The 15427-nt window shown below is 38.4% G+C and overlaps 1 protein-coding gene across 1 annotated transcript in view; it reads right to left on the reverse strand.

Annotated features, from left to right (window-relative positions):
- Positions 1-1044: 1044 nt before the first annotated feature.
- Positions 1045-15427, reverse strand: part of PRPF40A (pre-mRNA processing factor 40 homolog A) — a 32974-nt gene continuing 18591 nt past the window's right edge. Inside the window, exons 10-26 of the mRNA XM_081006335.1 lie at positions 15016-15306; positions 13452-13560; positions 11957-12021; positions 11369-11533; positions 10531-10639; positions 9951-10101; positions 8607-8740; positions 7988-8102; positions 7749-7840; positions 7490-7606; positions 6674-6811; positions 5787-5882; positions 4597-4683; positions 4412-4508; positions 4253-4314; positions 3450-3578; positions 1045-2370 (exon numbers count right to left, since the gene is read on the reverse strand). Of these exons, the coding sequence (XP_080862461.1) occupies positions 2278-2370; positions 3450-3578; positions 4253-4314; positions 4412-4508; positions 4597-4683; positions 5787-5882; positions 6674-6811; positions 7490-7606; positions 7749-7840; positions 7988-8102; positions 8607-8740; positions 9951-10101; positions 10531-10639; positions 11369-11533; positions 11957-12021; positions 13452-13560; positions 15016-15306 (2050 nt within the window). The 3' untranslated portion in view covers positions 1045-2277. The remainder of the gene's footprint in view (positions 2371-3449; positions 3579-4252; positions 4315-4411; positions 4509-4596; positions 4684-5786; positions 5883-6673; positions 6812-7489; positions 7607-7748; positions 7841-7987; positions 8103-8606; positions 8741-9950; positions 10102-10530; positions 10640-11368; positions 11534-11956; positions 12022-13451; positions 13561-15015; positions 15307-15427) is intronic.

Genomic DNA, 15427 nt, shown 5'->3' on the forward strand with positions numbered 1-15427 from the left:
GTTTACTTAGAAACATGTTTCTTCATGTAAATTATGCAAGGCGGCAATAAGAAAATATTTTACATAAATATCACTTGCATTGGAGCGGGAAAACGGCTACCTTCATAGCTGTTTTAAGTACTGTGACACTTTCCCCACCTCTATACCAGTATGTAGCTGAGTGTGAAGCATGATGCGCTACCAATCCATGTACAGCAAACTATGCAATTAGTATGAGTGAGTTAACCGTACTTGCAGTTTCTCAAACAGGAAGCCAAATATGCAATTGTTTTTTTTCTTTTCCTCCTCAACATTAACAAAATACATATTTAAATTCTCTTCTATAAGCAGAGTCCCAAACACTATGTCAGCAGGAAGTCATAGCATTTTACATTCTCATTCCCCAACACTTACTGCTCTGGAATTTCCTGGACGTTTCACTGCACTCTACCTTAAGCTATATAACTAGACAAAATTAGTAAGAATAATTTTTCATTAAGAAGTGATCACCATAAAGGAGGGATGATTCATTTTGTTGCGCCTGAGAGTATTCAGAATGCACAGTGTACAACCCTGTACTGTTTGATGTCTCCCCCCATACTCTATCAATTGGGGGGGGGGAGAGAAGGAAAAATCAGTGAAAATGGCTTCTCTCCAATCAGCAGAGTTCCCTTATAGGAGTGTCAGTTCCAAGCCACTGTACTGTGAAGCCAACCTTTTACTTGCAAGTAGAGCAAACTGTTACACAAGCGCCATAGAAATCGGTAAAACCTAAGGATAACAACATGCCTGCTATATTTGTCCTTATTTCTTAATTTGCATAGTAGAGGCAAAATTCACAAATAAAAAGGCCAATCTTGAATTACCACCACTATATATTGTTAAGTATTCCACTTCTGTGCTGTTACAGATCTTTGACAGCTCCTTTCTTTTGTTGCTGTGATTACACATATATTAAAAAGGAAGCACCACACTAGAGTACTTGACTTAACCAGTAACACTGTGTGAGATCAGTAATGTGTTGGCTGTACAGAGCATTTTTAAAAAACAGAAAAAATACTAGTGCACGCTAGAAGACAAGGTTTAATAAGTGATAAAAATGTACAAAAATATTCAAATCAGAAAGATTTTAGAGTCTGTACCACAGTAGTCAATACTCCTCAATGTATAGGGCTGATAGTTTTAATCAAAGGCTGGTCAGAATCTATTCAGTACAAAGGAAAAAGAACAGAATAAAAGGAGACCAGGTTTTCAACATTAGGTCAACATCTTTCAAAAGAAAAGTATTATGTTAACATTGATTTTTCTAGACAAGAGTATTGCAACTGCTTTCCAAAACTTGGTGGTACATTCTTCGGAAGTCCTTAAGGCAACATATTGCATCAATTTAGTCTGATTTTGCTATTTTCTGTAACATTAAGATTAATGCTGAAATAATACCCTTAGCCAATTTGGTTTTTTTCTTTGTACATATACCAGGTTCTTCTCTAATAAAAAATGGCAGCTATGTTATTACATCAGCATACCTTACAGCCTTGAAAATTAAGGGCCTATTAGGATTTCCATTAATTAATCTATTTTTCACAGTTTTAAAACTTGACACTAAAAATTCACTTCAGGGTGAAACTCGATATACATTTCAACCTAAAGTCAAAATTCAATAGAAACCACCTAAAACATCATTTTGGCCAGCAAGGTAATACACAAAAACCCAATAATGGATTCTGGACTACCATAAATGAAGAAAAAATATTTTCCCCTCTCTTCTTCCTTTCCCTCCACTTGCAAAATAAAAAAGTAATTAAAAAAACCCAACAGAAATGGAGCCCAAGAAAATTATAGGAGCATCTTTCTGAACAGAACATGTGCACCCCTTACCCACCCCCAGACCTTATTTGACAAGAAAAACAAGTTTAGGCTTTCATAGCAAGAGCTGTTTTATAGACACAAGAAGCCCGAAAGGCTCAAGTACTTTTCCAAGCCGCTACTGAAAGGGCTCAAAAATAAAAAGATTTTCTGTTCATCTTAATGTGCTCTTTGAAGAATGCCAAGGTGCATGGGGTATATATACAGGCTGCCTAGCTTATTAGAAGCAGAACTTCAGCTTGAATTCTGAATGTTCACCGTCTTTGACAATTTGCTGCCAGGCACACAATGATATTATTTGAAATATTTAGTTATGCAGTAGAACTGAAAAGCCATTGCTATGCCAATGGAACATTGGAATCCATTTCCTGAAATGAATCATCTATATTTCTTATTAAATCACATTGTAAACATATTTGGTATAAATACTTTTTATTGATCTTCATCCAGTTGTTCCAAGAGGGTCCTCCTTTGTTTTTCTAGTTCACCTTCACTTAATTCACTACCAGAGGTATCCCAATTACCCTGAAAAAGGACAATGAAAAATAATTGATATACTCTTTCCCACAGTTTAGAATTCAGTCGTTGTAGTTACTTTGAACATTTCAGTATTTATTAAGAACTGCAGTTTGGCCATCACTAGACAACCTAAGATTTCATACTAAAAATCACTTGAAACTCTCAAACTATACAATTTTTAGCACCACTGGTAAATTACAGGCCTCAGGCCTATCTACTGACCAAATTCAAATAACTACTTTTAAATATTACCTCGGGTTAAGAACTTTGCTTCAGGATAAGAACAGAAATTGTGCTCCGGTGGCACGGCAGCAGCAGGAGGCCCCATTAGCTAAAGTGGTGCTTCAGGTTAAGAACAGTTTCAGGTTAAGAACGGACCTCCGGAACGAATTAAGTTCTTAACCTGAGGGACCACTGTACAAGAGATGTGTATTAGCTAGAAACAGTTCTGGAGACCAAACAATAGTTTGTTATGCTTGAACCACAATAACTTAGTCCCATTAAGCCATTATGATCCACAGTTGCCACTCTACTGAGAATTAGCAGAGCCAATCTATATTGTAATTGGGCCAGGCAGAAGCCAGCAAAACTTAAATGCGGATCATTAAATTCTAGCATTTAGGTCTTCAGCTACAGCTAATAAGCTCTCAGGAAATTTTGTTGATGAAGAGAAGATATAATGTTACACTTTAGTCCATGCTTCCTTATAAAGGCCAAAACAAAACTACAGCTATACAAAATGACCTCTTGGGCCAATGTGTGGATCAGTTATCCACCAATTTGTTCTTTTCCAAATGTTGTGATAGTTTTGGTAGCTTATATGTATTAAAATACATCTGTGGCTGTCCAGATAATGGAATATAGCTCCCATCACTGCAGATGACTGGCCATGCTGGCTGGGCTGATTGGCACCCAACATCATCTGGAGGGTCCCAGGTTTTTTTAAAAATTGCAGAATAACTATTATGGGTAAAAAACAAGCAATAGTGACACCGATCAGAAATAGCAGATCCTTCCACTCTTAGACCACACAACCACTAATCTACTGGTAAGATAGTTAACACAATAAAGCCAAGCAAACTCACAGAATCTTTGCCAGGTCGCTTTTTAGGAGGTGATTTATGCTTAGATTCAGATCTTTGCCTACTTCTTTCCTTTTCATTTTCTCTCTCCTTTTTGTCTTTTTCTCGATCCACATCCGATTCTGGAGAATCCTGTACAGAGTAAAATAAACAGTATAAATCAAGGATGCACAGAGAATACACTGTAGAAGGGTGGGGCCAATGGGAACCTCTAGTTCCACAAGAGTCTTTCTATTATCCCAAGCCTGTGTTTCAATCAGTTCTCATTACCACACAACAGTCTGGTGAAGACAGGCAGGAATTTCAACCTGGGTCTTCCATGTTCAAAATACTAACTTTCAAAATCATGACTGAACATTTAAAGAGAGTTAACCTAGCTCTTACTCATGCCAACTGGCTGCAAGTCTTAACAAGACTTGTCTACCTGCAAGGCTTCTAACTGTACATCATATTCATAGCACAGAAATTATGTGCAAGTAAAGCACAACAAACTGGATTCAGACTTTCTGGCTCAGGAGAAGTATCTAGCAGCTTGTGAGCTTTCAGGACAGGAAACTTCAGTGATACAGAATGCTTTAACTTTCAAGAATTCAGTTAGGAAGGAAGACAACAACTACTTTTTAGGAATTTTTTAAAAGAAAAAAATGGCTGTACCAAATGTACAGCCACACAATTCACATACAAATAATAATAAAATTGAACAACAGTGCACTGCTTTAAGTGCGCCTTAATTCTTCGTTTCGCAGATAGATACAAGAAATTGAGTGGGGTGGGGGGAGAACAGTGCCAAACTGAGGTAAACTCACAGACTTGTGTCTCCTCTTTTTGTTCTTCTTTTTGTGTTTCTTTGATTTCTTGTAGCTTCTCTCTATTAATGCATTAGAATTAAATAGGTATCAGGGTTATTTAAGTTGATAACTGCTAAGCAATCTCTATTTTGTTAGGTAAGATTTTTTTAAAAGTACCAGATTCCGCGCTGGAGGAGCGTTCGGAGACTGATCGAGAGTCTGAGCGTTGCCTCTTTTTCTTTGAATGACTGTCATCATCCTCAGATTCTGAACCCTTTAAAGCAAGAGTATTTGACATGTAACATTAGTTTTTAAAGGCTGGGTGGTAAAAAGAACCAACTGAATACTGCACTCTATCTTACCGAACGAGAGCGAGACCTTTTTCTGTGATGTTTTTTTGATTTTTTAGAATGCTTCTTGTTCTTTGAATGATGGTGTTGACACTCATGCTGCAGCATTGAAAGAATAAAAATGACTCATTTGAAAGAGTAAGCATGCGTTTTGTTAAATTTTTTGCTACACAAATAGAGTATGTATAGCGTATCTCTTTAAGTCTCTATTCTGAAATACTTCCTCTATATACTTTTATTTTGAAACTGCACTGCATGCCTTTTTGGACACTGGCTTTTACTGGCTTTGCAAAGCCACACTTGTTCATACTCTTCCATCTTCTTAACAGCAACTGAGATTTTGGAAAGACAGGACACTTCTTGCAAATAAAGATGTTTGGGAGGTATGAATTACAACATTTAAAGAGCAGTTCCAACAGTGGGAGGGCTGACATCTTCATGTAATCCTTCCTGATGATGAATACATTACCAGTGTTTAGGTTATTAAAAATATAATCTAATGAAAAAGATGATGCCAACCGTTAAAATTAATTACAGATCACTCTCAGACAGGAAGCTAATGTCCCCATAAATATATTCTACAAAGCTATGCTTTCAATAGTATTTTGTGTCCAGGCAAATGCTGACACCTGCTGCTAAATATTTTAGGGGCAGCATCCTTCTGTTATTTGGACCTCAGATGAAGCCTGAATGAAATTGATCCAAGCTGGGCTGCCACCACCCTTTCAAGCACCTTGCCACAGTATTCCCCATTCAATGATAGTTGTTAAATAAATAACTTGGTCCAGTGATGCCCCCTTAAGGATGGCTGGAACTTGCTCCTGCCCCAGTGAGACGTTATTCTCTTTGGTCCCACCCAGCTAATCCCCTTTGGCTCCCTCTAATAAGCAAGCTAGGCAAGGCCTTTTGTACTCCAAAACCTTTGGAGAGCACCAGATTGGAGAAAGGCGGCTTTAGTTCATGAGTTGTCCGAGGAAAAAATTGGGAGAGAGTGTCCGCAAGAGAGAGAAAAGGGAATACTTCACCAACTTTTGGCTCTGGCTCCCACCCACCACTTGCATGCAGGCTCCAACAGATTTTCACTAAGAGATACAGGAAGAAAAGCTTCTCCACTTCTATTTTAGGGGATCAGTTCAATAAGTTAAGTTTTTAAAAATCTGTTTCAAATCTATCAGACAATGCTCTTATCATAGTATCGTTACCTCTAGTAAATAAATGAAATCTTTAAATATTCTTTTTCTTTCTGATTCTAGAGTGATGTCTTCAAATGCTGGTTCTTTCACAAACCTTTCCCGAATCTATAGATAAGAGAAGAATTATGTATACGGTTCAGCCAGCAACTTTGTTTTTGTTTTTTTAAAAAAGAAAGATTATGGCTCAATAGAATCTATTAGTTAAAAGTATTGTGTTAATAAAAACCAGATCATATAATGATGAAACACACTCCTGCTGATATTCTTAGCATAGCTGAATCTTAGCCAAGTGCCAGTGGTAAAGACAGAAACATGAGGTGCTTTATGTACGATGCTTATAAAGGTTAAGAATTTAGACCCCACATCAATTTTCTTCAGAAATGCCTTCCAGTATTATCACTGAACATAATCCAAAGCTTTTCCAATCATCAAATATTCATACTGTGCCAAGTGGGATTAATTCTTCCTTGACTTCTAGAAGAGTACCCTGTATAAAAACCTGTCTGATCCATGTTTGGAATATCTGATGCCACAATTTTCAATGTGAGAAAACATTCAAAAGTGCATTTCATTCCAAAATGTATATTATCTCTGTTCTTAAACAGGACCCTTTTGCATCCTCCTGGGAAGAAACCCCACTGCCCAACCCCATGACCACTTGCATTAAAATCTTTCAATTTATTTCCCTGCAAGCACTTCACCTATTTTATTATTCCATTTACAGTCTTTCTAATTTCATTTAAAAGAAATTTTACTTAGAACGATACATTTAACTATTATTGGTCTATTGCTGCTGTTCATTACTTTTGATAGTTATAGTTACACACACACACACACACACACACACACACACACACACACACTCTTCATTTAACTTTAACAATGGGAATGCTTACATCTTCCCACACTGCATCCATTTCAATTGGAGGGGTTGCTTGTTTTAGCATACTCTTAAAAGCAGACTCTTTCCGTTTCATTTTGCGGGCTTCTTCTTTCTCTCTCTCACGTTCACGAGCCTCTGCCTTTTCCAACAGCTACAAACAAAAGCAAGTGACCATTCAATGTAAGGGCAATGGAAAAAAGGGAAAGCAATCAAATCCCATTTTGCAAGGGAGTACTTTTCTCATTATTTGCTGTGCATGTGTCACATATAATGGTGGTTCAGACGCACCACCAAATCATGTGATTGAACCTAATGTGATCCATTCATGAGTAGAACAGACTTCCCACTCACTATGTAGGACTTTGCCTTCCTCTCTTTTCACTTGAGCACCTCCAGAATCCCCTCTGGGGAGTCCCTCAATCATCTGGAGCTGATCTGGGGGGGGGGTGTGTAGGAAGGAGAAGAGGAAGTCATGTTGCATGACTGGAAGTCTTTTCATGCAACATTTGGCACCACCCATGATTTGGATTCTATAAATGACTAACAGAGCAAATTCTGATACATCATAGTTTGCCACTAAACTTTGATTGAAACTTATCTGAGTGGAGGAGGTAGGATGCAAGCCTGAGGCTCCTCAACTGTGATTTGCTTTTAGGTCTAAACAGCCCCATCAATTCCACACTTTTCCACCTATCATCATTAAGTTTATATTCTAGCATTTGACAATACAGATACTACATACTTATTTGCAGACTTGTAAACATTTTATCAAGTCTTCTTAACATTAGGATTTTAAAAAATATTCTAGATTTTTAAAAGCCCAACTTACACTATTGAAAGCTAGCTTGATATTTCCAGCATCTAAAGTGGTAGCTCTTTTAGTTGAACTGATGACTGTGACAAAGTCTTCAAAAGTAGTATTCACTTCAACTACAAATCCTTTGTCCTGCAAAACAGCAAATTTTGATGACACAAACTCATGTTACAACATGACAGTGTGGAATCCCAGCTCAAGGTATCTAAACCCACTCATTTTGGACTGGAAACACTGGTTTTCTCCCAGCAACTAAAAACACATTCCCCCTCACCTTTAAGATGTCTTTTATTATCTTTTTTTCATCATGGTAGCGTGCTTTCAGATCTTCAACATAAAACTTGAAGAGATCAAGTGCTGTTGAGCCTGAAGAAAGAAACTACATTGGTTAAAACCTCCCGCTAACCCAAGAGTTGCATTTCTTATTACATTAGTAACCCTGCTTCTATCTACCAAAAATGCACAAACATTACCTCCATCTTATTTTCTACAGGCAGGAGAGAATATACTTACCAGGCTGACCAAGCATGTTAGTAAATCGAATATCAGAACTTATGGTTGGATATAACTCCATCCATGATGACATTGAATGCAGCTGGCCATGTTCATGCAGCTCATCCAAAAATATCTGCAGAGGAAACAGTAGAAAATGGGGAATCTCACAATCCTGTATATTAAATGGCAATGAGTCGGCCCTGTCATTTTTACTGCCCCATAGAATGCTACAATATAGCATGTGGACCTCAAATGGAAAAGCATCTAACATACCCGTAGGACTGCAATACTAATAATGTCTACTCAAAAATTAAGTCTCACTGAATTCAGTGGCACTTACTACCAGCTAAGTGGAGTTAGGACTGCAGTCTTGAGTAGGGGTGGCTAACCTGTGCTCCCTGATGATGCTGGACTACAACTCCCATCATCCCTGACCATGGGCCATACTGTGACAGACATGCGAGGAGATGATGAATCGGAAATAAACTTTCTTCAGGTAAAACAGACTATGGTGAAGCCATAAAATGTTGACCTGCAAGATTTTTTAGTATTTGTCTACACTCATTATTTGCACTTTACAGAATACCAAGATTGATGGTAACCTATCCCAAACCTAATAGTTCATTTTGTCACTAACCTGGAAAGATTCTCTGTTTTTACGTTGCCGTCGTCTTTCCCTGAGCAATCCCTTCTGCTTTTCTTCCTCCTCCTCCTTTTCCAAAGCCCTTATGTGCTCTTCGAAACAAATCAATGCATCCTCCTTATCCATATCTAGAAAAGCAGCATACAAACATTTCAGAAAATGAAGGGTGAGGTCCAACTGTGGTAATTTGCTTGTGCCACAATCTTCTGCTTGGACAAACATGACTTCCCTTCCTCTCCTCCTCCACAGCAGCCCCCCGCCCCTGGAAAAAAAAATCTGCTTCAGCAGGTAGGAGGTGAGGGGGGCTGAGAGGAAGGGAGAATCCTTTTGTGCCTGTTGACACAACTGCATCTTTCCCAATGCTGAGGCAAGCCCTTTTTAAAAAAAAAAACTGGCTAATGCTTTTGGCAAAGCTTTTCCTTTGTTTCTCATGTAAGTTTTATAAAGTCTCAGAGGAAACCATAGCCGCCTCTTTAGATGTTACATTATCAGGGGAAAAAAGAAGGAACAGGCATGGGGCAAATGTGCTAACCCGACCCCCGCATCATTCTCATCAGCATCCAAGTTCTGGAGGGCAACTGCCTGAAGATTGGAGCCACTTGTGCACAGGAAGCCTCTAGGAGTACAGCAGGCTTCTGACATCAGACAAGTCTCCTTCAACATCCCTGCCTGCCCCAACATTTTTAATGGCAATTTCTCACTACAAGAGCAATCTGTAGCAAGCCTCAGAAACATGCACTCCCTCCCTTCATTTCTGCTATACCAATGACAAGCTTTCGATTTTAAAGTAACAGCAGCTTCCAATGATTTCCAAACCCAAGATACCTAGGTGCTTTGTTTATATTCATATTATCTATCTATATATACATGTATGCGCGCACCCCCCCGAACAAAATATTAACAAAAAATACTGCTAAACCGTATAAAGGAAAATAAACTGATTAGGTCTGAATTGGATCATAGTCTGTGCAGTGCTGGCTCCTGCATTCTCCACCAAGAGCAATGTGAGTTGGGAAATCCTGACTGCCAAAGTAACAATGCTGTTTTATCAGGCACACCACCTCTAAACTGGAGCAAGCTAGATTGAAGGTTAAAGATCTGAGTTGCTATTGCCATCAGATCATCACTAAGATCAAATTCCGACAATAAAGGAACCAGGGTATTTTGAGTTGTATTTAACTAAATGTTTGTGCTAGTGCATTGGGATAATCCTTCCTCATGCTGCCCCCAAGTCTGCTCCGGGGTGAGAAGAAAGCCTGGAGCAGATTTAGGGGGCACAGAGGGGAAGGAGAGGGGGAAAACTTTAGCACTACGTGGAATACAACCCTGTCTCCTTACTCTGAAGTTCCTCGTCTTCTGCAAAGGTAGGATTGTCCATCAGATATTGCTGAGCCTCTGACCAGGTAGTACAGTATGTGACATTAGCCATATTATCCAAGATGTTTTTTAATGCCTCCCAGTTCCTCTTCCTTAACTGCTTGGCCTGTTCCTGAAAAAGTTAAATGAAACATTTAATGGCATTTGTTTTGCTAAAATGCTCGGTATCAAACATTACCAACAGATTATTAAGAGGGGGCATTTTGTAGCAAATCTGCCAGTCTGAAGCAACTACATAACTTCATCACTGAACAAGAAAGAGACATCACACTACTTTGCATCGCCAGGATGCGTGCATAATTCCAGATAGACTAGAAGACTATCTTCAAGAAATGCCTATGGTGTAACCACCACATCAAGCTTTTGCTCTATTTTGTTCGGAACTAAATTAAGTAGTGCCACATTAAGGAAAAGACATTGTCATTTGTAGAAAATCTTGATATGATATTTGTTAAAATGTAGAGGAAGACAGATTTATCTATAGAAAAGAGGAAGAGGAGTAAGTGGGTGTGTATGCCCCCCATCTGAAGAAATAACTTACCTTTTCTTTCTTTGATAAGAAGAATAGGACATCTTCATAGATTTCAAGACGATCACGTTCTGATATTGCATTCCAGACTTCCATCTCTCCAAACATTTGTTCAGCTTTTCTGTAGATAGAAATAGGAAGAAAAAAAGCTCTATAAATCACTTTGCTCCCGCTCTTTCCCACTGGTCAGCCAACATCCCAATCCTTGCCAAATGTGTGAATAACCAAGAGAGTACAAATGTGTAATTGTACGTAACTCATGTTTAATATTACAAAATCATTCCAGCTTGCACAACTAAAATAAAAGAATGTGTTAACAATATAGAATTTTTTAAAATTTCTATGTGTTGTATTCCAGCTCCTGCCATTTCTTTTCTCCCATTGCTTTGAGGAAAGGTTTTTGTATTTTTAAAACACACAAGAATGGATCCCTTCCTTGCTTGGATCCATTCCCAATACATATTTTGCCAACAGTCTCAGTGACAACTTCTCATACACTGCAGTCTTTGTAGAAATGCAGAGGCAACCGTGGTTTGTATCTAGACTTTCAAATGGCTGCAGAGTCGGAGTTTCACTCACAACAGAAAAGGGGAGGGAATAGATTTCTGCCAAGTCCTCCTCCTCCATATAAATCTGCACCAGACAGGAGGCATGGGCAGCAGAAGTAGAAATTGGAGAACATCACCTTGCAACAGTGACGTTGCACAAATTGTTATTCCCTATAGCACAGTATTTGAAACAGTATTTTAAAGTGTTGTTTTTTAATTCACATTCCCCTCTTAAGTCTACCCAAGCTCAAGTTTTAAATTTTGAACTGTACAACTAGTATTATGCATTAGATTTATCTTACTTGTATCTGGTAGTGGATGTCATCTTCTCATGGTTCTCAAGGAAACGCTGAAAAGATTCTTTTGCCTCTTTGTATTTTAATCTTGCTTCCTCTTTTTCTTCTTTCTCTGTCTGGACCTTGTAAGCATTAAATGCTTGCTTCTTCTCACTTAGTTTTGCCAAAGCACTACAAATTAAAGAAAAAAGCCATAAACCTATTGCTAAATGCAGTACCAACTACAACTGATCATTTTATGAAGATTCCTTTTAAGACTGCACACAGGGGGAGAGTTTCAAAGTATTTAGTACACAATTGCTTCCCCTCAAAAAAACAACAACCCAGTTTTAAAAAACCATGCAAGAGTAAAACAAGTTAAATTTGTTGATTTCTTTAAAATATATACATAACTTGTTTTTTACATGTGTCTCAAAGTGGCATACGAAGGAAAAAAAATACAACTTACACAATTTTTAAAAGATTTAAAATATCAGAAAATAGGAACATTAGGGCAGCATTCAAACCATGAGCTCACTTGAGCTGTCAGAACATCAGTTTATACAAACAACTAATTAAAAGCATGTTGATCAAAAAGAAAATAGAACAGCATACCTGTATCTTGGATCGTTAATTATCATTTTCATAGCTTGCTCCCAAGAGGCGTTGGATGGCACACGCTATGAAGACATGAAGTAAATCATGTAACTGATCAAATCAGTACTTCTGTTTGTGCAATGGTAGCTTTAGGAATGCTAGCTAAGGTAAGAATGGCTGCATCTAAATTGTGCAGTGGGGCATAGTTGTCAAATGTAATGACTCAGATTATTTGGTGGCAAAAGTGGGTAAATATTCTGCTTGGTATGTTTTTACTATAAAAATAAAAGAATATTTGTACAAAAGACTGTCACTTTTTTTGCTTTTCCTGTAAAAATGATAAACTACCATAAAACTAGGAAATGATAAATTTGGTACACAAGACACTTTCTATCTTCATGAGTATTTTTAGCCTTCTCATAATTTACTTACACTTCTAGAAATGGTGCATCAATTAGTTTGTACATGAAAGCAAACCATAGTTAACAGATTCAGGTATGTAGCCGTGTTGGTCTGACACAGCTGAAATATATTAAAAAATTGTCCAGTAGCACCTTAGAGACCAACTAAGTTTGTTCTTGGTATAAGCTTTCGTGTGCATGCACACTTCTTCAGATACACTGGAACCGAAATCACTATATATAAGGGTCTGGTGACTTCTGTTTCAGTGTATCTGAAGAAGTGTGCATGCACAAGAAAGCTTGTACAAAGAACTTAGTTGGTCTCTAAGGTACTACTGGACAATTTTTTTACATAGTTATCAGATTACTGTTAACATACCTATCTGGACTGCTTTGTTTCTTCCTATACCATACAGAGGAAACAAACTACATTCTGATTGAAACATAGCACTAAGCCAGGGTTTGTCATTTGCTTTGCCCCTAGTGCTAGTAAAGAGAAGCAAAGCATGCATGATTGTCTTGTATATGATTTAGCCTTTGTTTATGGCTTATCATGAGTGAATATGGCTAGTGTTGCATTCCTTATTTTCTAACTTTTTTTGATAGGGTGGTAAGCTAATAAAAACAGGACTTTGTCCTTTTGATTCTGCAGTGATGTTTCATTAGTAACATTTGGGATGTAATACCACTTAATAAAGCAACATCAGACTCTTCAGAGCGAGAATTTACAAAGAGTTAAGTGGATAACTGAAGTTTTTTAACACAACCGTTTTTCTTTCTCTTCATTCTGCCCTCCTCCCCAGGCCAATTCTGCAAATGTGGAACTGTTGTGCCACCAGAATGCTCTTCTCACATAAAAATTTCATTTGTCTTTCCTTCTTTGGTCCCACTGCCCCCCGCAAAAGACCTAAACAAATGTAAGAATTTTTCACCAATACTGGAGCATGATGTGAAAGTTTATACCAAGTACATTTTGGCTAGAATATTCTTTCCATGTTTACTTCAGTATGAATGTTATTCCATAAAGTTTCTTTCAAAATCAGCAATTCTCCCAACTCAAGTATATTTGCAATTCTTGAAATTTTAAACAGTAGTTGACTCAATTTAAAAACCTTTTCTTTCAATAGTTCTTTAAATGCTTGCTTAGCTTCTTCTTTTGTATTCCATGTGTAGGTCTTTTTAACTGGCTGGGCATCTTCTTCGTCCTTTTTGGCGGCAACACTATGGATTTAAAGAACAGCATGCCGCTTTAGCAAAAACCAGTACTAATTAAATGTAAGAGACACGAAGAGTGGGAACTGTAAACAATAGAGCTAATGTCTCCCAGGAAGTGACACCATACACAGATGAACCCAAACAGACTTCAGGCGTAATGTGGTTCCAGGATACAGCATTATCTGACAGCTCCTAGCCAGTGGGTTAAATCCTTAAAAGATCAAGCAAATCACTGCTCATGCAACAGGGCTTTCCTGGCTCCTCCTTTCCACTACAAACCATGCAACTCCCTGCCTCTCCCCCCCCCACCCCCCAAAAAGAGCTCTTGAGAGTCGATAGACCCTCTAGACCTATGTGGGATGGGGTAGTTCCGATTCCTTCAGAACTAAAAATATATTGGTTCTCCACTGAGAAGGAAGAAGCAATTTCATACCTGACAGTAGTTATCAGACCAGTAATTTTAAAGAGCTGTTTGCTCTAATGTGCTAGTTTTCTTGCAAATCAGGTAAAGGCTGAAGGCAATTTAATAAGGCGTTCATAAGACTGTTATGTATGAAATGCCCTTGACTTTTTTCAAAACCCAATCCATTAACTAATTCATACACTTTGCACCTGTTTACACAGCCTATGTGCTGCATGGTGCATGTACAAATGAGCTTGCAAATGAATACATTTTTGTGTGTATATATGTTTTTGTTTGGATTTGAATGAATGTGGACATGAGGGGGGGATGGGGAAGAGGTAGCATAGCCTGGAAGATTAGCTATGAGGGAAATACAGCCCTTGGGATTTAGTTTCCCAACTCTAATAAAATATACCCTTCTAATGGCCAAACTACACATTACACTATTTAAAAAGTATACTTAAACATGTTCTAAAACTTTTGTTCCACAGAACTGCCCATATATATATCCAAAGGAAGAAAATAATGGCTTGGACATGGCACTGTCAAGTCCATTCATACTTATCTCACCTTGCCAAGCCTTTTCACTTTCCCAGGATGCACATGAAAGCCTTCCGCATCTAGTCTTGATCTCCCTCCACTCACTGGATGTGAAGGGAGATCAACTAGGTGCTTCTGCCTCTTATAAGTGGCAATACAACATACCACTTAGGAATGGAGAAAGAAAGATTAATCTACAGGGGAAATCACTCCAAATTTGCTAGGAAGGCTCCCAAGGAGTGGGAGGGTTGACTCTGTATCCACTAATTTCCTCATCTGTCTGCTATGGAGTACAAAACAATTCCCAACCCTTATTTTAACCAAGTCTATTCATGCACAAAAAAGGGAGTGAGGCACACAAGTTCAGAAGCAGTAAAAAGGTGGGGAGGCGAGTTATTTCCTTTCGCATTCCCCGCTTTTTTTTTTTTTGCCAAATCCAATTCCCCACCCCCACCCCAAGTACTGTCTTGAAAAAAAATAGAGATTAGTGCACACCAACTAGACATAGCATTACTTACTCTGAGGATTCCTGTTTAGGAGCTTCTTCGACAGAGTTTGTCACAACTTCTGCAGTCTGTTCCTGTACAACAGGAGCAGCTGGCTGTACCTGCTCATCAGCTGTAGCAGTGACCCTTTCATTTTCTATAACAGTAGCAACAGTGGAAGGCTCGGTTTCCGGAGCCGATGCAACAGATGGAGCAGCAGGGACTGCTGGGGCAGCTATAGGAGCTTCAGGAACAATGGCTGCAGCATTTGTAACCCCTGGTGCGACTGCAGACGATGTTGGAACAGATTCCTCTGGTTTACCGCTACATAAACAGCAGACATCATATTTGTGTTAATAACCCTGCCAATCACAGGAACAATGCATTTATCATTGAGAATTATTCTGGGGGAAATCCAATTTCTCTTCAGATTTTGACAGCCTAC

The sequence above is a fragment of the Podarcis pityusensis genome (genome assembly GCF_964106645.2).
Source record: "Podarcis pityusensis genome assembly, chromosome: 1".
In the NCBI taxonomy this organism is placed as follows: Eukaryota; Metazoa; Chordata; class Lepidosauria; order Squamata; family Lacertidae; genus Podarcis; species Podarcis pityusensis.